The sequence below is a fragment of the Bubalus kerabau genome, chromosome 20 (genome assembly GCF_029407905.1).
Source record: "Bubalus kerabau isolate K-KA32 ecotype Philippines breed swamp buffalo chromosome 20, PCC_UOA_SB_1v2, whole genome shotgun sequence".
NCBI classification, from domain to species: Eukaryota; Metazoa; Chordata; class Mammalia; order Artiodactyla; family Bovidae; genus Bubalus; species Bubalus kerabau.
The window spans coordinates 13,849,750-13,871,928 of NC_073643.1; the positions used below are offsets into that span (position 1 = coordinate 13,849,750).

Here is a 22,179-nt window from a genome sequence, read left to right on the forward strand (position 1 = left end):
TCACCATTTGGTGAGGAAATGGCCTTGAACTTGTGAAGAATATCAGAAGATAGAGCAATATGGAAGACTATATTGGGTCTCCCTTGGGTTCCCTTTTCCATCAAAAAGTTACTAAAAATGCTAGATAATAAAATCTTAAATGCATTGATCATCTGTCAATAAAGTAATTCTTTGATCAAAAATTAAATAATTATGTGAATTCAGAGATATAACTAGATTTCTGAAGTCAATTTTACCCAAAGGCATTTGTAAAACTGAGTGAATCTGAGCATAAGTTTTAATAGTCTCATGAGGCGTAGCAAGCAGGAAACATCCCAGTGCTGCCTAAGGTAGACAGTGTAACAGGAATTCTCCCATCATTAAGGAAAGGTCCCATAATAAATATCTCTCAAGAGAATGGCAAATTGAATGGCAAATTTTAGATAAAACTGAGAGAGGTTCCTGCCAGAGGCACTCACTGAAAGAAATTCTAAATGATGTACGTCAGGCAGAAAGTGATCCCAGAAGGAACGTATTATACGCAAGAGTGGAAAAAGAGCAAGGAAGTGCTAAGTATGAGAATGACTCTTAAACGCTGAATGGACACAACAGTAAAGTCTCATGGGGTAGGGCAGAGACTGGCTCTATGGCATTATTCACTTTTACTCCTCTCAGCCACAAAAGAATACTGTTTTCCAGCTTTACTTGCAAATAGTTGAGATCATATTATTGAGTTCCGGCTGATGGAATGGAGATAGAGACAGAAGTAATATGCACCACTTTCAGGCAGAGCCATAAAACACCATGCACTTTCTCTTCCTCTCCCATGGCCCCCATGGAGGCCACCCATTGAAGATGGGAGATACACACTGTCCTGGATCCTCGGGTCACTACTTGGAGCAGACACACAAGGAGAGTTTCCCAATCAGCATGGAATATGCTATAAACATAAACCTCTAAGGAAAGTTATGACCAACCTAGATGGTATATTCAAAAGCAGAGACATTACTTTGCCAACAAAGGTTCGTCTAGTCAAGGCTATGGTTTTTCCTGTGGTCATGTACAGATGTGAGAGTTGGACTGTGAAGAAGGCTGAGCGCCAAAGAATTGATGCTTTTGAACTGTGGAGAAGACTCTTGAGAGTCCCTTGGACTGCAAGGAGATCCAACCAGTCCATTCTGAAGGAGATCAGCCCTGGGATTTCTTTGGAAGGAATGATGCTAAAGCTGAAACTCCAGTACTTTGGCCACCTCATGCGAAGAGTTGACTCATTGGAAAAGACTCTGATGCTGGGAAGGATTTGGGGCAAGAGGAGAAGGGGACGACAGAGGATGAGATGGCTGGATGGCATCACTGACTCGATGGACGTGAGTCTGAGTGAACTCCGGGAGTTGGTGATGGACAGGGAGGCCTGGCTTGCTGTGATTCATGGGGTCGCAAAGAGTCGGACACGACTGAGCGACTGATCTGATCTGATATGATCTGATGCTAACTCACAGATTTAGAGACTATCACTCCAACTAGTTGTACTTCTCTTGATTAATGGAGAAATTTGTATGTTGAAGAGAACCATTTCAACAATATCAGATATGTGGCACGGGCTTAATGATCACATGATGGATAGCAAGGAAACTGACAGAAGGCTTGCAAAGTGTTCATTTGTGTTGCATGGGCAAAATGATTGCCTGTAATAATTTTGGGGTGGATCATGAGCTAGAAGCCCTAGGGGATGGGTCTGTTGAACAGAAACTTAGTATCAGTTGTAAGTGGCTACGTTTTAACCAACTTTCTTGTAACCAACTGTTAAGATATTATAAGGCAGACTTCCCTGGTAGTCCAGTAGTTAAGAATGTGCCTTGCAATGTGGGGGACACAGATTTGATCCCTGGTTGGGCAATTAAGATCCCACATGCCAGACATAGAGAAGAGACTTGTGGACACAGTGGGCGAAGGTGGGGGTGGGACAAATTGAGAGAGTAGCATTGAAACATACACATTGCTGCTGCTAAGTCGCTTCAGTCGTGTCCGACTCTGTGTGACCCCATAGACGGCAGCCCACCAGGCTCCCCCATCCCTGAGATTCTCCAGGCAAGAACACTGGAGTGGGTTGCCATTTCCTTCTCCAATGCATGAAAGTGAAAAGTGAAAGTGAAGTCACTCAGTCGTGTCCGACTCTTAGCAACCCCATGGACTACAGCCCACCAGGCTCCTCCGTCCATGGGATTTTCCAGGCAAGAGTACTGGAGTGGGGTGCCATTGCCTTCTCCGAACATACACATGACCATATGTAAAATAGATAGCCAGTGGAAATTCACTGTATGATGCAGGGAGCTCAACCCAGAGCTCTGTGACAATCTAGAAGGTTAGTATGGGGTGGGAGGGGAGGGAGGTTCAAGAGGGAGTGGACATATATGCACCTATGATTGATTCATGTTGTATGTCAGAAATCAACAGAACATTGGAAAGCAATTATCTCCCAATTAAAAATAAAAATTTTAAAAAGCCCCACCTGCTACGGAGCAACCAAGCCCACAGGCCACAACTACTGAAGCCCGTGCACTCTGAGCCACAGCTGGAGAGTTTGTGTATAAGTCTGTGCACATCGACAAAAGATTCCACATGACACAGGGAAGATCCTGCATGCCATAACTAAGATGAACACAGCCTAAGTTAACTAATTGATTAAAAAGACTTTATAAGAAATAAATGCGGTCTGGGAATATTTGGCTCATTGATAATAAATAAAAGGAAATAGAATCCAGAAGTTTAATGTATAACTGAGTCACTTTGCTGTATGGCAGAAAGTGACATAAGATTGCCAACCAACTATACTTCAATTTAAAAAAAAAAGAACCCAGCAGTTTAGAGTCTTGAAGGTTTAGGGAAGTACACTGTTCTAGACCTCAAAGAGTAAGCAATGAGATTAAGTCTTTATGTGCTCAAGACCAGTTAAAGGTTTCGGTGAAATGAAGCACATCTTAGCAAAGATCATATTAATGGTGTAGCCACCCTTTGAGGCAGAGAGGTGTGGGGACAAGAAAGCAGAGAAACAGAGCAGAACTGAGAACTTTGCCGAAGAAAGCGCTCTGAGTGTATGACATACAGAGAGGTCTGAATTCATCTAAGTTTTGAAGAAATTGTATTCCAAAAGAAATCATGAGGCCTGCCTGATAAAGCCTTTGACTGTGTAAGTTGGTCGCATTTCCACGAGGAGGAGGCAAGCTATGAAGGTTGTCCAGGCCTTCTTCATACATGGCACAGTCCCTTCTAGGAGGAGTCCCACTGAGAGCTGACTGAATTGCGTAAGACCCCAACTTGAGTGAGGGATATACTTTTATTGGGCTAAGCTACTGAATTTTTGGGTATTGCTTGCACAAGTCTTGAATAATTTATAATTGATTAAGTCATACAGCTTTAAAAAAACAAGATAAAATTAAAATGCTTAATAAAATAGGAAGCTGGGAAGGGGGAACTGGAATAAAAGTTGTCCTGGAAAGTAAAGATCTTAGCTAACTTCTGACTTTGATTAAGTTAACAATACCTGCTCTCATTTCTAAGGTAACCACTCAAAGAATAGAAACAGAGTATTTCCAAACCAATAAAAGAGAAAAATGGAACAAGGCAAAACAAACAGTTCAAAATAAATCAAGAAGAGAGACAGAACAAAAATGCTAGAACAGAGGAAGCAAATAGAAAACCCAGAATATAATGATAGACACATATCCAAATATATCAGTATTCACCATAAAATAAGCAGGATAAATGCTTTGGTTAGAAGACAAAAAGTAGATTGTCAGAACTGAATAAGAATTTAAAATCTGTCTACCATTTATAACAGGCATATAAAAACCTTAAAGATATACAAAGGCTGGAAGTAAAAGGATGGATAAAGATATATCAGGCAAATTCTAAACTAGAAGAAAACAGAGTTGCTTCTAAAAGTGAAGTCGCTCAGTCGTGTCTGACTCTTTGCAGCCCCATGGACGGTAGCCTACCAGGCTCCGTGATCCATGGGATTTCCCAGTCAAGAATACTGGAGTGGGCTGCCATTTCCTTCTCCAGGGGATCTTCCCAACCCAGGGATCGAACCTGGGTCTCCTGCGTTGCAGACAGACGCTTTACCGTCTGAGCCAGTTGCTTAATTAATATCAAACAGAAAGCATTTCTAGGGATAAAGAAGGTCCATTCTCTTGGATAAACATTTTACTCTACTGGGAAGATATAATAACTTAAAATATGTATGCATTTAAGAACATAGCCTTAAGGCAGAACCATAAGGAGAAACATACCATGCTGTAATCACAGTGGGAGATATTTTTACACATGACCATCTCAGTAATTGCTACAACAAGCAGACAAAAATAAGCAAGGATATAGAATATCTGGACCATATAATGAACTTTCTCTACCCAGTGGATATATATGCAGAATACTGCACCCTACAACTGCAGAAGACACTCTTTTCAAGCACATAAGGAATATTTTCACTGTACTGAGCCAAAAGGAGATTATTAATAAATTTCAAAGCATTGAAATCATACCGTGTATGTTCTCTGAGCATAATACAATCAAGCTGGAACTCCATGGCATAAAGAATTACCACATACATTCAGAATTAAGAACCATGCTTCTAATTAACCTTTGAATCACAGAATAAATCAAATTTGAAATTAGGTAATATTTAAAATAAAAAATATGGAAAATTCTACCTATTAAAGCAGTTCTTAGATGGAAATTGAAGTTTTCAATGAATAGATTGGAAAAGAAAAAAGGTTAAAAATTCTGTCTTAAGAAGTTAGAAAAAATAAAATATGTAGAACAGAGGATGCAATTATGCAGGATTAATTGAAATAGAAAACATCAATGAAGTAGAGAGGATCAACAAGATGAAAGTTGCTTCTTTGAAAAGACTAATAAAATTGATGATCTTTGGCAAGACTAATAAAGATAAGAGAAAGCACAAATCACTATTTTTTAAAAAAGAAAAAGATAGCAAATACACACGATATGGAACATTAAAAGATAACAGCATAGCATATACAACTTTATGTCAATAAACTTGAAAATTCAGATAAGAAGGGGAAAGTTTTAGAAAAAGCATAACTTACCAAAACCAATTGGAGAAACAGAAAATCTGACTAGTTTCACAGACATTAAGAAAATTAAATCAGTAATGGAAAATCTTGACCTCCAGATGGTTTCATTATTGAATTCTACTATACATATAAGAAGCAAATAATTCCAATCTTACCCAAAGATTGGGTGTAGAGAGAGAGGAATATTCCTCACCTCTTTTTATGGAGATTAGGATAACCTTGATATCCTAATCTTTATTTTTATGGAGATTAGGATAACCCTGAAGCTCCAGTACTTTGGCTACATGATGTGAAGAGCCAACTCATTAGAAAAGATCCTGATGCTGGGAAAGATTAAAAGCAGGAGAAGGGGATGAGATGGTTGGATGGCATCACTGACTCAATGGACATGAGTTTGAGCAAGCTCTGGGAGATGGTGAAGGACACAGAAGCCTGGCATGCTGCCGTCCATGGGGTCACAGAGTCGGACACACTGAGTGACTGAACAACAAGGATAACCTTGATAACCTGGATACTAAAATCTAGCAAGGACAATGAAAGTAAAGAAAATTACAGGCCAAATATTACTCATCAATATTGATGCAAATTAAAAAAAATTATTAGTGACCTGAATTTTCCAATGTATATATAAAAAAATATCAGGATCAAGTTGGGTTTGTCCCAGGAATGCAAGGCTGATTTAACATTAGAAAATCAATTAGTATAATTCCCCACTTCAACAGATTAGTGAAAATCATGTGATTATCTTAATCATGCAGAACAACTGTCTGATAAAATTAAACATCCAGTCATGATTAATATTCTTAACAAAAGAGAGCCTCCTAAACTGATAAAAAAAAAATCTGCCACAAATATCAGACATGCTGAAATACTGAAAGCATTTTCTTTGAGATCAGGAAAACAGCAAGAATGTCTGCTATTAACACTTCTTTTCAATAGTGTACTGGATGTCCTAACCAGCACAGTAATGTAATAAAAAGAACCAAATGGCATAAAGATTAGAAAAGAAACAAAGCTCATCATTTGCATATGATATGATTGTGTTAACAAATTTAAAAGACTGCATAGATAAATCATGAGACTTAATAAGAGAGCTATCTGATACAAAAATATTAAATAGCAAAATGTTAGCAAAAAAAAAAAAACTGGAAAAGAACATTTAAAAAGAGATTTCACTTGAAATAGCATAATGAAGTAGGGAATATCTAGGAATATATCTCACCAAAAATATGCAGGAAGTCCCTCATGGAGAAATTATAAAACTATTGAAAGGCTAAAATAAATGGATTGTGTGCCATTTTCATGGATCAAAAGATTACATAACATAAAGGTTACATTTTTTTCCCCAAACTGATCTAGGTATTATTACAATCCCAACAGAAAAAAAAACAACAACAATTTTGTGTGTGTGGTGTGTAACTCGGCAAGTTGATTCTAAAATGAGTATGAAGTACAGGGGCCATGGTAGCCTTTTTTTGAGATGGGGTGGGGGGGGGACTTGAGTTAGGCAGCCTGGCTTCGAAATGCACATCTGAGGCTCACTCAGCAGTGGGGAGACTGGGTCAGCACTTAACCAGTCTGTCTCAGTTTGCCTCATCTCTGTGGGGATAGTAAAAGCAACTCTGTCCGGGTGATGTAAGCCTAAAATGAGGCGAGTTATGTCGAGGCTTTAGCTTTGTGCTTCATGTATTGCCAGGGCTCAGGAAACAGTAGCTGCTGTGATTATCATCTACTGTATTTGATAAGAGAACAACGGGGTGCTGAGCATTCCCCTCTTGGGGCAGATGAGGGGGCCCAGGAGAGGGAAGGCTCGGCCCCACTCTGAGAAGTGGAAAGCACCAAGTCTCCCAGGAGCCGCACCCCACATCCTCCCACAGGGACGGAAGAGGAAGAGGAAGCCGGCAGGTGGGGTCCCCAAAGGACAGAGTCTGTTTCCAGCAGAGCGCCTGCCTGGATGTCAGGGCGGGGGTTCCGCAAATCGCCGGAAGAGCACGTTACCAGGCGGAAGGTCCGCAGCACCGTCAGGCTCCCCTTCCGGGCCGCGCCCAGCTCTATCAGGCTCACGGTGACAATGATGCAGTCAAACATGTTCCACTTCTTCTGGAAGTAATAGTAGGGGTCCAAGGCTATGATTTTGAAGACCATTTCAGCAGTAAAAAACACGGTAAACACCTGCAGACAGAAACAGGGATTCATCTCAGCGGGGTCTGAGAGGTTGTGGCCAATGACAAACAGGGCAGGGGAGAAATGTCTTGTTGATAGAGTGGCAAATCCCTTTACTTCATTTTTATTCACTTTCTGTATCATCTGCAGACTCCTAAAGGATGAGGGATGGGAACACTCAGTGAGGCAGCATAGAGCAATCCGTGGACCAGTGCTCAGGTAATATGCATTAGGGTTTCCAGGCTTCAGTGTTGGACACAGAGTAAGTGGATAATCATTAGGACAATAATTATTATATAATTATGTAAATAAGAAGTCAATCTGGTTCAGTTGTTTAAAAGCAGGGATTGTGGGGCAACACAGGCCCAGATAAAAACACCAACTCAGCCATTCCTAGCTTGTATGAGCTTGGACAAGGAATGCATCTTCTATACTTCATTTTCCCCATCTGTATGATGGGCTTTGGGCTTCCCTGGTGGCTCACTGGTAAAGAATCCGCCTGTCAATGCAGGAGACCTGGGTTCGATCCCTGGGTTGGGAAGATCCCCTGGAGAAGGGAATGGCAAACCACTCCAGTGTTCTTGCCTGGGAAATCCCATGGACAGAGGAGCCTGGCGGGCTACGGTCCACGGGGTCACAAAGAGTCAGAGAGGACTGAGCGACTGAGCAACAACACTGTGATGGGCTTAAGTGAGATAATGCATATGCAGTTCTTAGCAAAGGTCCCAGCAGATAGCTCGTCATTAATCAATAATAGCTATTAGCAGAAACAATAATGATACATTGTCTCTAAGATTCTTTCAGCTCTAAGTATCTTTAATGGTCTTAGGCAGGACAGAATTGTGATGTTGAAAGAGGTTAGGGCCAGGCTCAGGTCACGCAACAACCAGCAGGGAAAGGAGGAGACAGGTAAGGAAGAAACCGGAGACCAGGGCCAGGAGTTTTCTTTCATTTGCTCTCATCAGAGCTTCTTGCCAGCCTGGCAAACAGAGGCAGCTACATCTCTTCTACAGAGAAGGAAATGACTGAGAGTTTAAGGGACTTTCCTGATGCCATAAGACTACACCTGTGAGATGCAAAGAGCACCCATGAGTGTCCTTTGTAGGCAGTCGGTGTGGTGTGGTGTGGTGTGTTGGAGGGTGAGGTCCTGTGCCCTAGAGAGACCTTGGTCGCCTCTGGCTCCACTCTCACCATCTGTGTTACCTTGGCAAGATACTTAACCTCCCTGGGTCTTAATGCTCTCTTTTGGGCTGTGAGATGGTGATAATCTCATGGCCCTGTTGCAACGCTGAGATGACATTTATAAAGCACCTGACTTATAATAAACAGCACACGGTGCCTGCCTTTCTTTTTGAAAAACGACTCTGGACTCTGTCACAGCAGTAAAGGCCTTTGGTCTTTCCTGCCTTAACTTCTCCAACTGTAAAATCAGATGTGAGCTCAGAGATCTCTTCCATAGGACCCTTGGGGTCTATGATGACTCTTGGCAATAAGCTCTCCCTTCTCTTTCCCTTTCCCCTTTTCAGATCAACTTTAAATAGAATATGTCTCCTTAGCCTGCATGCTGAGGCTTCCCAGGTAGTTCAGCTGGAGAATTTGCCTGCAACACAGGAGACCCCAGTTCTGTTCCTGGGTTGGGAACATGCCCTGGGGAAGGGCATGGCAACTCACTCCAGTATTCTAGCCTGGTGGGCTACAGTCCATGGGGCTGCAAAGAGTTGGACATGATGGAGCAACTGAGCGTAGCCTAGCACAGCACAGGGCAGCACAGTGCAGCAGCCTGCTTGCTCCTGAAACGCAAGGCACAGCTGGCTCCCAGAACTGACCAGCCTCCTTTTTATATCCGTGAATTCTGGGGAGAGGAGAGATTTCTAGAGAAGTCACATTTCCTCTGGGACACCTCCATCTACCTGTCTGCAGCCTGCAAGGAGCTAGAAGAGCTGTACGGTCCTGGTGGACCTAGTCAGCCACCGAGTGGAGTGGACACTGTGGGGGACATGGAGGCAGGACCCCGACCTCTCAGCTTCCGCTTTCCTTGTGTGCATGTGTGTGGCCCTTTGCTCTGGTGCAATTCTCATATACTCACATACACACACGTACACTCACATGCACAATCGCTCCCTCACACACACACACACACACACACACACACACACACACACACGCAGTCCTGTAAAGGGGATTAACACTCAAGAGTTGAGAAGTGTGAGCTTCAGAGCCAGTTGGCCTGGGTTCAAATCTTGATGCTACCACTTGCTCACCTCTAGGACCTTGGGCAAATTATTTAACCTCCCGCACCTCGGTTCTTCCATCTGTGAAAGGGCATAATAATAGCACCTACTATATCGGGTTTTTTTCTGAAAATAAAATGAGATAACCCATGAGAAGCATCTGAGGTTATGTGGAGTCTGAAGTAGGTGGTCAAATAAAGTTGGCTATTATTACTGTGGGGACACGGGCTGATACTTGAGTCTGATACTTTACTCAGCATGTAGGGAAATCTGGTACGGATTTTATCTTGTTAAAAGGAAATAATACTAAAAAGTTACGGAGGAAAATTTAAAGGAGAGTCCTGTCTAAACCAGATTAAAAAAAAGTTTGGACGCCCTGACGCTTACATGATGGCAGCAACCACAGTCCCAGGTCCCCGCCCTCTCTTTATTTTTCCCTCCCTCCCGGCCCCTTTTGGCTCTTAAAGGACAGAACTGAAAAACAGCAGCCACTGTGTTTTGCAGTCACAAAAGCCATAGAGTTGGAAGGAAATTTGCAAGTCCGTAGGCTGCCTCTAGATGGGAAAGTGGCATTTATCGTCATTTCAAGGTAGAGGCAGCTGCAATCCCGAGAATTCAGCGGGGTGGGGGTGGGGTTTCCTAAGTTCTGTAAAGGGGGGAGGGGGAGCTGCTGCCCCTCAGTCAGGGCTCTCGCAGTCCACCTCCCTGGACTGTTTATCTGAAAGCAATTCCCACCAGCGTAGCCTGGTCCTCCAGACTTGACTTTCTGTGCTCAGTGTCTACACATCTCCCACACTGTTCCCTTGCTCTCAGCCAGCTAGATCAACACTCCAGGGACTGAGGGCATGCCACCACCCTACCCAGAGCCGCCCCAGCCCTGACAGCGTGGGCAGCGGCTGCCAGGGCACTCACTCACAATGTTGCCAATCTGGAGCATGGCTTCGAAGGCGGGGCTCATGCCATAGTGCTCCATGGCCATGAAGACGGTGTTCACCACGATGCACAGGGTGATGGTGAGCTCTGCAAAGGGGTCCATCACAATTGCGAAGAGAAGCGTCTTGAGCTTCACCCATGTGGGGCAGCAATCCCAGATAAGATACTTCTGAGCCAAGCTGGTCAAGCAGGGTGGGCACCTCTGTTTAGACTCCTCCAGTTCTGCATCACAGGTGTGGTCAGTGATAACTATCAGCCAGGCTTGGACTCAGAACCCCACACCATGGCCAGCCCCCAGACCTTGTAATTACTAATAACTACCACCTCCCACCTCCACTTCAGCGCTCACCCTCTTTCGCTCTGATTGCCGTTTCCTGTAGTCTAGCAAGTGCACCCCAACCTCTGTCCCCATTTGGTCCTTCAAACCATGGACTGTACACTTTTTAACTGCTTTGCTTCATAGAGGTCATGTCTTTGCTTCTCAACTTACCCAGATCAGATTTCATGTCTATCCCTCCTTATACTCCCTTGCAACTCTGAGTTCCCTTGCCAGCTCCTCCTCCATCGTACTTTCCTGGCAAAACCCCAACTCTGAACAAACCCAACATGCAGACAACTCTGTACCTGCACCCAACCTACTAAACTGGGTTAGAAAAAAACAACAAAACTATGTTGACTGCTCCCAGCTTGTCACCGCCCAGAATCCTGCCGTGTTTCTCCATTTCAGTCCTTCAGTCTTCCAGACCTGCATTTCTCACTACCTCCCCTCTCCTCCAACTTCTCCCTCCTCCTCTCTAATTCTCACTCTCTGCTGAAGAGTAATTATTAAATAGTTATCTATGAGGAAAGATAACATGAGAGTGCATACACACCGTTGTTACTGGAAAAGGTACACATTTTTCAAAACACAAACACAGGTAGGCAAAAAATGTGACTTAAGGGTTTTTTTCCCCTGTAACTGAATTCAATTTATGCGTCAAGTCCCCAACTAGGGGACTTAATTTTGGTTAATTCAAAGTCTGTTACTACTCATTATCTAATGTTGTGTCTGAGTTCTGGGGATCTCAAGGTTGGCGGAGGGTTGAGCTGGTCCTTAGTCATTGCCAAGTGTATTTCACATGAGTCATCAATGTTCCCATCTGGTAGCTGGTGGGAGAGCCACGGAAATGGCTACTCCCTGTTTAACTCTCACTCATCTCCTTCTGTAGCCTTAAGTGGGAACAAAGGGATCATCCAAATACTCTCCTGTAATGCCAGGGCCACACGGCAACCTGTGAGGTTGCCTCATGCCCTCTCTATGCAGATATGTTTTTGGCCCATTCTACCCTACAGATATGCTGTGCCAGGTATGCAAGTCTCTCTCTAAGACTTGCTACCTCTGGGTTCACCTAGAAAGTAAGGCACTGATCGGCTCCGTTTTCAAGTCCCTCAGATTTTTTTCTTTCTTTCTTTTTTGGGTGTCTATTGTCCACCATGTCCTCCCCTGCAGTGAGAATTCAGCCCAGGACTGGGTGGAGAGCCAGGGCCCCTTCTCAGGGACACACCAACATCCAAGCTCCCTTCTCCCTCCTCCAGCATAGGACATTTTAAAATTGTCCAGAGGGGATAAATAACTGGATATGACTAAGGCCATGCTTTCCACACCCTGAGGCAAAACAAAGGCTGGATAAGAAGACAGGTCTTATACTCAGGGCAAGAAAGATACGGCCATACTCTTTGGGAACTCAAGTGCCAGGTAGCCACTCTCTTCCTCCATCTCTTGGTTTGCTGTCAGCAATTAGAACTTGGATCCATCCTTGGGGAGACTGAGTGGATTCCTACCTGATTGATGGAACCCTGAATTAATAAGGATTTAGTAAACTTAACAATTAATTTACTGAAATTGCCTTCTAACACTCAGCATGAGCCTGAGACAGAAATTAGGTTATAAGATGTAAAAGTTACAGCCATGAAATATACTGGAACAATTTTTCCATGTTTGAAAACTCAAGACTGTTAAATTTATTGCAAACCTGAGTGGTAGCTTGAAATTCTCCAGTGCATGTTAGATCACTTTTTTCCCCCACACTGCATGGTATGTGGAAATTCCCCAACCAAAAATTGAACCCATGCCCCTCCTTCCCATGCAGTGGCAGTATGGAGTCTCAACCACTGGACCACCAGGGAAGTTCTGCATCACTTTAAAAAATTTAATTTGTGAATACATATGAAGCAGATAAAGAACAATATTGCATAGGAACCTGGAATGTTAGATTCATAAATCAAGGTAAATTGGACGTGGTCAAATAGGAGATGACAAGATTGAACATCAGCATCTTAGCAATCAGTGAACTAAAATGGATGGGAATGGGAGAATTTAATTCAGATGACCATTCTATCTACTACTGTGGGCAAGAATCCCTTAGAAGAAATGGAGCAGCCCTCATTGTCAACAAAAGAGTCCAAAACACAGTACTTGGGTGTCACCCCAAAAAAGACAGAATGATCTTATTCTGTTTCTAAGGCAAACACTCAACATCACAAAAATCCAAGTTGATACCCCAAACACTGATGCCAAAGAAGCTGAAGTTGACCAGTTTTATGAAGACCTACAACACCTTATAGAACTAATACCCAAAAAAAGATGCCCTTTTCAACATAGGGGGTTAAAATGCAAAATAAGAAGTCAAGAGATGCCCAGAAAAACAGGCAAGTTTGGCCTTGAAGTACAAAATGAAGCAGGGCAAAGGCTAACAGAGTTTTGTCAACAGAACATGCTAGTCATAGCAAACATCCTTCCCAACAAACCAAGAAATGACTCTACACATGGACATCACCAGATGGTCAATACCAAAGTCAGATTGATTGCGTTCTTTGCAGCTGAAGATGGAGAAGCTCTATATGAGACCTGGAGCTGACTGCGGCTCAAATCATGAGCTCCTTATTGCAAAATTCAGGCTTAAGTTGAAGAAAGTATGAAAACCACCAGGCCACTCAGGTATGACCTAAATCAAGTCCCTTATAATTATACAGTGAAGGTGGCAAATAGATTCAAGGGATTAGATCTGGTAGACAGAGTGTCTGAATAACTATGGACGGAGGTTCGTAACATTGTACAAGGGGCAGTGTCCAAAACCATCCCAAAGAAAATGAAAGGCAAGAAGGCAAAGTGGTTGTCTAAAGAGGCTTTACAAATAGTTGAGGGAAGAAGGGAAGTGAAAGGCAAGGGAGAAATGCAAAGATATACCCAATTGAATGCAGAGTTCCAGAGAACAGCAAGGAGAGATAAGGCGGCCTTCTTAAATGAGCAATGCAAAGAAATAGAGGAAAACAACAGAATGGGAAAGACTAGAGATCTTGTCAAGAAAACTGGAGATATCAAGGGAACATTTCATGCAATAAAGGGCATGATAAAGGACAGAAATGGCAAGGACATAACAGAAGCAGAAGAGGTTAAGAAGAGGTGGCAAGAATACACAGAAGAACTATACCAAAAAGGTGTTAAGACCTGGATAACCATGATGGTGTGGTCACTCACCTAGAGCTCATCCTGGAATGTGAAGTTAAGTGGGCCTTAGGAAGTGTTACTACAAACAAAGCTAGTGGAGGTGATGGAATTCCAGTTGAGCTATTTAAAATCCTAAATGATGATGCTGTTAAAGTGTTGCAATATGGCAGCAACTTTGGAAAACTCAACAGTGGCCCCAGGATGGGAAAAGGTCGGTTTTCATTCCAATCCCAAAGAAAGGCAATGCCAAAGAATGTTCCAACTACCATACAATTGCACTCACTTCAGTGCTAGCAAGGTTATGCTCAGAATCCTTCAAGTTAGGCTTTAGCAGTACATGAACCAAGAACTTCCAGATGTGCAATCTGGGTTTAGAAAAGGCAGAGATCAAATCGTCAATATTTGCTGGATCATGAAGAAAGCAGGAGAATTCCAGAAAAGCATGTACTTCTGCTTTGTTGACTATGCTAAAGTCTTTGACTATATGGATAATAACAAATTGTAGAAAATTCTTAAAGAGATGGAATACCAGACCATCTTACCTGTCTCCTGGGAAACCTGTATGTGGGTCAAGAAAAGTGACAGCTAGAACTGGGCATGGAGCAACTGACTAGTTCCAAATTGGGAAAGGAGTACATCGAGGCTTATTTAACTTACATGTAGAGTACATCATGCAAAATGCTGGGCTGGATGAATCACAAACTGGAATCAAGATTGTTGGGAAAAATATCAACAACCTCAGATATGCAGATGATACCACTGTAATGGCAGAAAGTTAAGAGGAACCAAAGAGCCTCTTGATGAAAGTGAAAGAGGAGAGTGAAAAAGCTGGCTTAAAACTCAACATTGAGAAAACTAAGATCATGGCATCCAGTCCCATCACTTCAGGGCAAATAGATGGGGAAACAGTGGAAACAGTGACTTTATTTTCTTGGGTTCCAAAATCACTGCAGATGGTGACTGCATCCACGAAATTAAAAGATGCTTGCTCCTTGGAAGAAACGCTATAACAAAACTAGACAGCGTATTAAAAAGCAGAGACATCACTTTGCTGACAAAGGGCCATATAGTCAAAGCTATTGTTTTTCCAGTAGTCATGTACAGATGTGAGAGTTGGACTATAAAGAAGACTGAGCACCAAAGAATTGATGCTTACGAAGTGTAGTGCTGGAGAAGACTCTTCAGATTCCCTGGACAGCAAGATCAAACCAGTCAATCCTAAAGGAAATCAACCCTGAGTATTCATTGGAAGAACTGATGCTGAAGCTGAAGCTCCAATAATTTGGCCACATGATGCGAACAGCTGACTCATTGGAAAAGACCTGGTTGCTTGGAAAGATTGAAGGCAGAAGGAGAAGGGGGTGGCAGAGAATGAGATGGTTAGATAGCATCACAAACTCAATGGACATGAATTTGAGCAAACTCCAGGGAATAGTGGAGGACAGAGGAGCCTGGCATCTTGCATTCCATGGGGTCACAAAGAGTCAAACACAACTTAGGAACTGAACAAAAACAAAATAAAGCAGATGTTAATTTGAATATGAAAGGAACTAGAGGATTTCATTCACAGGATTCTATTATTTTTGAAAATTTATCCACATTTAAAAAACCACACTGATAGGCTGATTCATGTTGTTGTAGGGCAGAAATCCAACACAACATTGTAAAGCAATTATCCTCCAATTAAAAATAAATTTGAAAAAAAAAAACACTGATAAAGGGTAATGGAATGAGAGCATAAAAAGAGTAATAGTTATGATCCCAGGACACAGAGATGAGTGCCCTTCGACACAAGTTTGGGGCATCCCATCTTCTGCATATAAGGGGCCTTATCATGGCATACTGAAAAGAAGTTCCAATGAGCAATACTTACCCTCGAGGACAGAGGTCATGATACTGACAACGCTCATTGCCCTTTGGACTCGGAAAGGTTCATTCAAGTAGTCTGCTGTTAGGAAAGTCTTCTGTCCTGCATCAGATGCCTGCTGGGACAGAAATAGAGTGGCAAAGACTGATCACTCAGCCTCTTATTGGCCTATCTTGGATGGTTGCAAGCTGCCCAGTGAAGCTATGATCCTCTGCAGTCACGCCTGGAGTAAAGGGTCTGCTGCATGAACTTGGGATAAGAGCTCAGGCATGAAGAATAGGACACAGAGCTGGGATCCAACTGGAGCCTGGGTTCGAGTTGACAGATGACCTGGGCTCACCTGAGGCTTTGCTGACTCTTGTTCTAGGATAGGTACCTGAGCACCAGAGCAGAGATAGAGATGCTTCAAGGGTCTCTGAGGTGTTTACCAAAGGGAGGTGGGCAATCAGAGGCATCGGGCCAGGCAGTCATTATTGGACTTCTGCTGGGATGTGTATGTGACATCCACACAGAACTCCTACACCACAATAGGGCTCCTTGACCTCCCTCCTAAGAGGCCCGTATCTCTCCCCAGTACATGACCTGGTTCCAATTCTACATGGTCTCTTTCTGAGGGAATGCTTATGTGTCTTGATTGTCCAGTTCTTCGTTTCTGACACAATCCTTTTGATTCTTCCCTCTCTGGGCCTTTGTTGGAAGTTCTGTCTGGGTTCTGTGCCAGGCCCCTAACTCTAGTCACACACATACCCTAGATGTGGGGAGTCCCAGGTTCATAGATGCTGACTCAGCACTGCACAAACCATTCAGAATACAAATTCAACAAGTGTTTACTGAGCACCTGCTGTAGGTGAAGCTCATAGTAAGTACTTCATACATACAAAGAAAGTTTGGAAAGTTCTCAACCATGAGGACTCAACAGAAGGTTCTAGCATCTACTGCTATTATTGATCAGACATATATATATATATAAATATATAAATGAAAGGGCTCTGTGACTCCACTTAACCCTCTAGCCATTTAGAAACCTTTTAATAAGGTTTTTACAAGAGGAAATATGGAGGCTTGAAGAATTTAAGGGACTTGCTAATGGCACAACTGTGAATGAAGTTCAGGTCCATGTGACGTGGAAGGGCTTAAGGAGTTCATCTTGCACTAGTTGATAATTTCACTAAAATGAATCAAGGCTGGAATATCTAGGAAAGTGGCAATCCACAGAATAACAACCAGGTTTCTTGAATGAGGCATTTTCCAGAGTGTTAAAGTACCTCCCACAGCCTGGAGCTGACCTGAGGGCTCCGGGTTGGCGATTCTCGGTTGATCCTCAGAGGACCTACCCTCCACCATCTCTGCCCTGCTCCATACTTGGGGAGGGTGACCTGGGCAAACTGAATCACCCTCACCCTCTGGTTCTGGTCAGGTCTGGCCAGTGGGAGGCACAGATAGGAGATCAGAGGCTGAGAGGAGGGAGGAGTCACTATCTGCCAGCTGGCTACTTCTCTGCTGGGCTGTTGCTGGGCCACCTTCTGTTAGGCCGCCTCTCACATAAAGTGGCAGCACTTGCTGGGCTCTGGTTCTTCCCCTCATTCCTGCAGCCTAGGTGGGTTACAGCTTCCCACTGTGGCTAGCCTCTCAGTGCTTCACTGCCCCTTCTTTGTTCTTGAGTCCAGAGCACACCTCTTCAATAAACTTCCATAAACTCCAGTTGCCCACTGCAGTGGCTTATCTGTTTCTTGCTGGGACTCTGAATCCCATACATCCAGTCAGGGTTGGAGCTAAGGTAACTCTGTGAGACTTAGCCGAGTCACTAGAGCCATATAATGGTCAGCTCAGAAGTCTGTGTGCAAACCACCCTGTGTCCTGGACTGGCCAGAGGGCAAAAGAAAAACAGACAAGCAAGTGTTGAAGCTGGAGGGAGAGTTTAATTAAATCACAGCTCCAATCAGAGCAGGAGTCTCTCATTTGCCATTAAACTCTGTGATTATTCTATTAAGAGTGTTGGCCAGTTAGTCACTGTTGCTTAATTTGTGCATTTTGCCAAGTTCTTTCTTCTCCAAGTCAAGTTAGGGATACTCTGCTTCTGCTAAGATCTGTCCAGGGCTCCTCCCAGGATTTCTCTGAGTCTTAATTGTCAAGCCCAAGATAGTTTGCACAGAGTTGCAGGCAAGAAAAGAAGAACATTTCATTTTTTTTTTCATACTCATCCAGGGAGCAAATAGGCCTATCTCTAAAGCAGTGATAGGGAAGAGGGACAGAGAAACTCCAGGGGGAAAGAAATTAGAGCAGTTGGAAAATAGTCTGTATCACTTGTTGTTTAGTCACTAAGTCATGGCTGACTCTTTTGCGACCCCATGGACTGTAGCCCACCAGGCTCCTCATCCATGGGATTTCCCAGGCAAGAATACTGGAGTAGGTTGCCATTTCCTTCTCCAGGGGAATCTTCCCAACCCAGGGATCAAGCCTGGGTCTCCTGCATTGCAGGCAGATTCTTTACAGAGTAAACCAGAAGACAGGTTTGATTTCAGGTAAATCCAATCACTCCCTCTGGGTCTCACCTGTCCTGCCTGTAGAATGAGGGTAACTGGGAGGAGTTGGGCAGAGCGATGTCTAAATGATCCTTCCATGGGTAACACACAAGGCTTTTTGGCCTGAGGCCTCTAGCTGCAGAGCAGCCCCAGAGAGCCTGGAGCATTCACAAACTCACCGAGACTTCGACGACTCCAGGGGCAAGCTCTCCAGTGGTCATTTTGGGAGCTCCATCTTCTCCACGCCCTGAGCCATGGTTGAGGGTTTGAGGCAGTGGACTCCTAGGGAGGGGGCCTTGCTGGCTTGCACCCCTAAGCATCAGCAGAGAGCCATGATGGCTTTCATGGTCTCCAGGAAAGACTCCATCATCTGTGACCCCATCAGGGAATGAGATGTCTCGGCCAGGGGCCTGGAAATGGAACACACTGCCATGGCTAGCCCGGCGTCTCCCAGTGGTGAGGCCTAGGAAAGACTGGGCATTGCCCCAAAAAAGCAGGAAAGAAGGTAGCCTGGAAGATCATCCTGCAGGCAAATCTGGAACTCAACACTTCCCTCCACCCACTCCCACTTCCCTGCCTTCAGCCTCATGACCCTCCTATGCAAAATTAAAGACACAGATCTATGGAGTGCTCTAGGTGTACGCAGAGAAGGAAGAGAGGAAAAGAATATTCTTAACTCAGTCTGGGAAAAGGCCAACACTGAAAAGAGACTGCAAGGTGCTCAAGATCAGCAAATAGGCCATCATGGCCAAGGCTATGTCAGAGGACAAACTTGTCACCCAGGTGGGTCAGTTATTTGCCAATCTTTGGCCATGGGGCTGGACAAAGGTATCTTAAGTTCCCCGCTTCAGTGCAAAGTTGTGACCTCAGGAGACAGTTATGTACACCAATACAGAAACAAGCTTGGTAAATGGTTGTTGAATGAACGAGCGCTCTTTATTTTCTGAAAATTAGGTCTGACAATTCATTAGATTCAGCCTATAAGGGTGTGAGAGTTTGTGTTGCAAAGGAGGAGACAAGAGCTTTGTAATATAATGAGCTTCCAGGATCCCTCGAGGCAAGCGTTGAACAGTCAACAATGGGGAGATTGAAGGGAGAGTTGCAGTCTAATTTCCTGGAAGAATAGTGCCATTCCTCCAAATCAATAAACATTTCCCATCAAAATCTTCTTCCCAGGGAATCGTATGGTGTACAGTTGCCAGAGGAAAGGAGCTAATTCATAGGCCTCGAGCCCCTGGAGGGTTAGTATGCTGGGTTGGCTGGTTCCCACAACCATGAACCTGACCAGACAACTTATCAGTTCTGTCCTCAGCTCATAGAAAGTGCTTCTTTCTTTTTTTAAACTAATTTCTATTGAAGTATAGTTGCTTTACAATGTTGTGTTCCTTTCTACTATACAGCAAAGTGAATCAACTGTGAAAGAAAAAGTGTTAGTTATCAGTTGCATCCAACTCTTTCCATGGACTGTAGCCCGCCAGACTCCTCTGTCCATGGGATTCTCCAGGCAAGAATACTGGAGTGGGTTGCCATTCCCTTCTCCAGGGGATCTTCCCAACCCAGAGATTGAGCCTAGGTCTCCTGCATCACAGGCGGATTCTTTACTGTCTGAGTCACCAGGGTTAACTATACATGTACATGTATCTCCTCTTTCTTGGATTTCCGTCCCATTTAGGGTCACCACAGAGCCTTGAGGAGAGTTCCCTGTGCTACATAGTAGGTTCTCATTAGTTATCTATTTTATATATAGTAGTGTATATATGTCAATCCCAACCTCCCAGTTCCTCCCACCACCCTTCTGAACTGGTTTGTTCTCTACGTCTGTATCTCTATTTCTGCTTTGCAAATAAGATCACCTATAACATTTTTCTAGATTCCACATATATGCATTAATATATAATATTTGGTTTTCTCTTCATGGAAAGTGTTTCTAAAATCTAAACGTTGACTTCCTATCAAACTCAGATCATATTGCTGAATTTCCCCTCCCTTACTTAATTTCTTTTACTTACTAAATTATTAAAGTTGGGACACTTTGTCACTTAAAGCCCTCTTGACCTATCCCCATCTCCCTCAGAATTGAAGTTTGCTTTCTTGATGAGATGGAGCCTAGTCCTGCACAACAATCTTCATTATAATTCAGTATTAAAAATATAGCACTCTTTGTCTAGAATATATGTCCAAGGACTGTGAACTCATAAAATCTATGTATCCTTCCTACTTTTGAAGCAAAGGAGCAAAATTGGCAAGTCCTTATTAAAGATGGGACAACTGAGTCATATGCACTTGGGCACTAAGCAAACCAAGAAACTAAGAAGAAAATTTTGGTCCTGTATTTATCAAGCCGTGTCTCCTTGGCCACAACCTAATATTTCAGAATTAACCTATTTGGCAAATGGTGGACAATGGCCTCTGAATCTAAATACTGGACTTGCCTTAAAATCATTCAAGCAGATCAACTGGTCTCCTGTGTGTTCCCTGAAAGCCCTGCTGCATCTCTCTGCTAAGTGCTACCCCAATCTCCCTCTCATTACTGCTGATCAGAAAATGGCTTTTTATTAAAACTGCCTATGGTCTATTTACTACAATAACGCACCTGGGAAAGAAGGAAGGGAATGCCTTAACAAACAGAAACTCCAACCAGTTAGCACTAAGGAAGTACCCAAACAACATCTCCCTGTCCTTAGAACAAACATGATCTTTCTGCCTGGAAAACACTCTTTCTCAAACCCTCCCAGTCCTCAGTTACTGGAGGACTTACTATTTACTAAGAACTTCAATTATCCCCTACTTCATGAAGCCTTTCCTGATACACTCTCACCCTCATAAGAATAGATGTTCCTGCTCCTATTCCCCAAACAACATTTATCTGTCCCTAATATAGTATTCAACACATAGCTGTTTTTATATCTGCCTCCTCCACCCAAGTGGAAGTTCTTGAAAAATGGGCCATGTTTTAGTCAACTCTTTATACCAAGCACCTAGTGTTGTTGAATTAGAAAGGGATGTTTCCTCTTTTGCCCTTTGAAGGTAAATCTAGCTAGAGAGACAAGCACACACATACACCAGACAATTATTGGACATCCAAGTGCTAATCTATGTGGAGTTGACTGCCAGAAATTAAAGCCCAGTTCAGAGTGTCACTGACATGTCCACAGAAGCTGGGATTCATCCTGCCCTGAGGTTGTCAGAGCTCCAGACAAACCCCAGTTTGAAACAGCTTCTGAACTGTGCCCTGTTCATGCCAGGTGTTGCACAAAAGAGGCAGAGCAGACCCTCATAAATGCTGGTGTGTGGGTGTCACCGAGGCCAGAGTGCGTGGGAGCGTGTCTGCGTGTGGACATGCACACAGAAGTCTGGGGGTTGTCGAGATCCTATTCCAAAAATGACGCATCTTTCAGAGGAGCACCAGGACAAGAGATCAAGAGGGAAGCGAGATCCAGCAGCTCTGAAAAATAACCATGTCAAGCCCCTTTCGCATACTGCTAGTGTGGGGCCTGCTCTACCACAAAGGGGTTATTATCTCTCAGGCCTGTGGAAAGGGTACATCTAGGGTACACGAGACTTTCAAGGGAGAGGGAGCTGATGGGAGGAAACCAGGTGAGTACCGCGACTCTTGGAGTGGGAGGTAGCAGGTGATGATGAGAGGGAAAATTGCTACTGGGTCTGAAACGAGGTCCTGAAGGTATTCCCAGGCTGGATTGTTACCATGAGACAGGTGCCAGAATCTCCTGGGCCAACAGTAGGTGAGAACTTGAGCTGGAGGAGCTGAGGCATGAGGTTAGAAAGAAGCTTTTAAATGATTTCAGCACCATGCACAAGGACCCCTCTCCTGCTCCAGAACTGCAGATGAGAGTGTCAGAAGGAAGCTGACCCTTGACGCCCAGCAGGTTCGCAGACACCT

At 43.7% G+C, this 22,179-nt stretch overlaps 1 protein-coding gene across 4 annotated transcripts in view; it reads right to left on the reverse strand.

The window, feature by feature from the left end:
* Positions 1-22,179, reverse strand: part of SCN10A (sodium voltage-gated channel alpha subunit 10) — a 103,933-nt gene that overhangs the window by 31,598 nt on the left and 50,156 nt on the right. For 3 of the 4 annotated variants that reach the window (XM_055557092.1, XM_055557091.1, XM_055557090.1), the window contains exons 5-8: positions 18,458-18,751; positions 15,763-15,874; positions 10,386-10,624; positions 7,074-7,247 (exon numbers count right to left, since the gene is read on the reverse strand). In XM_055557092.1, coding sequence (XP_055413067.1) covers positions 7,074-7,247; positions 10,386-10,624; positions 15,763-15,874; positions 18,458-18,751 — 819 coding nt within the window. The remainder of the gene's footprint in view (positions 1-7,073; positions 7,248-10,385; positions 10,625-15,762; positions 15,875-18,457; positions 18,752-22,179) is intronic. The other variant, XM_055557093.1, reaches the window with a different exon arrangement.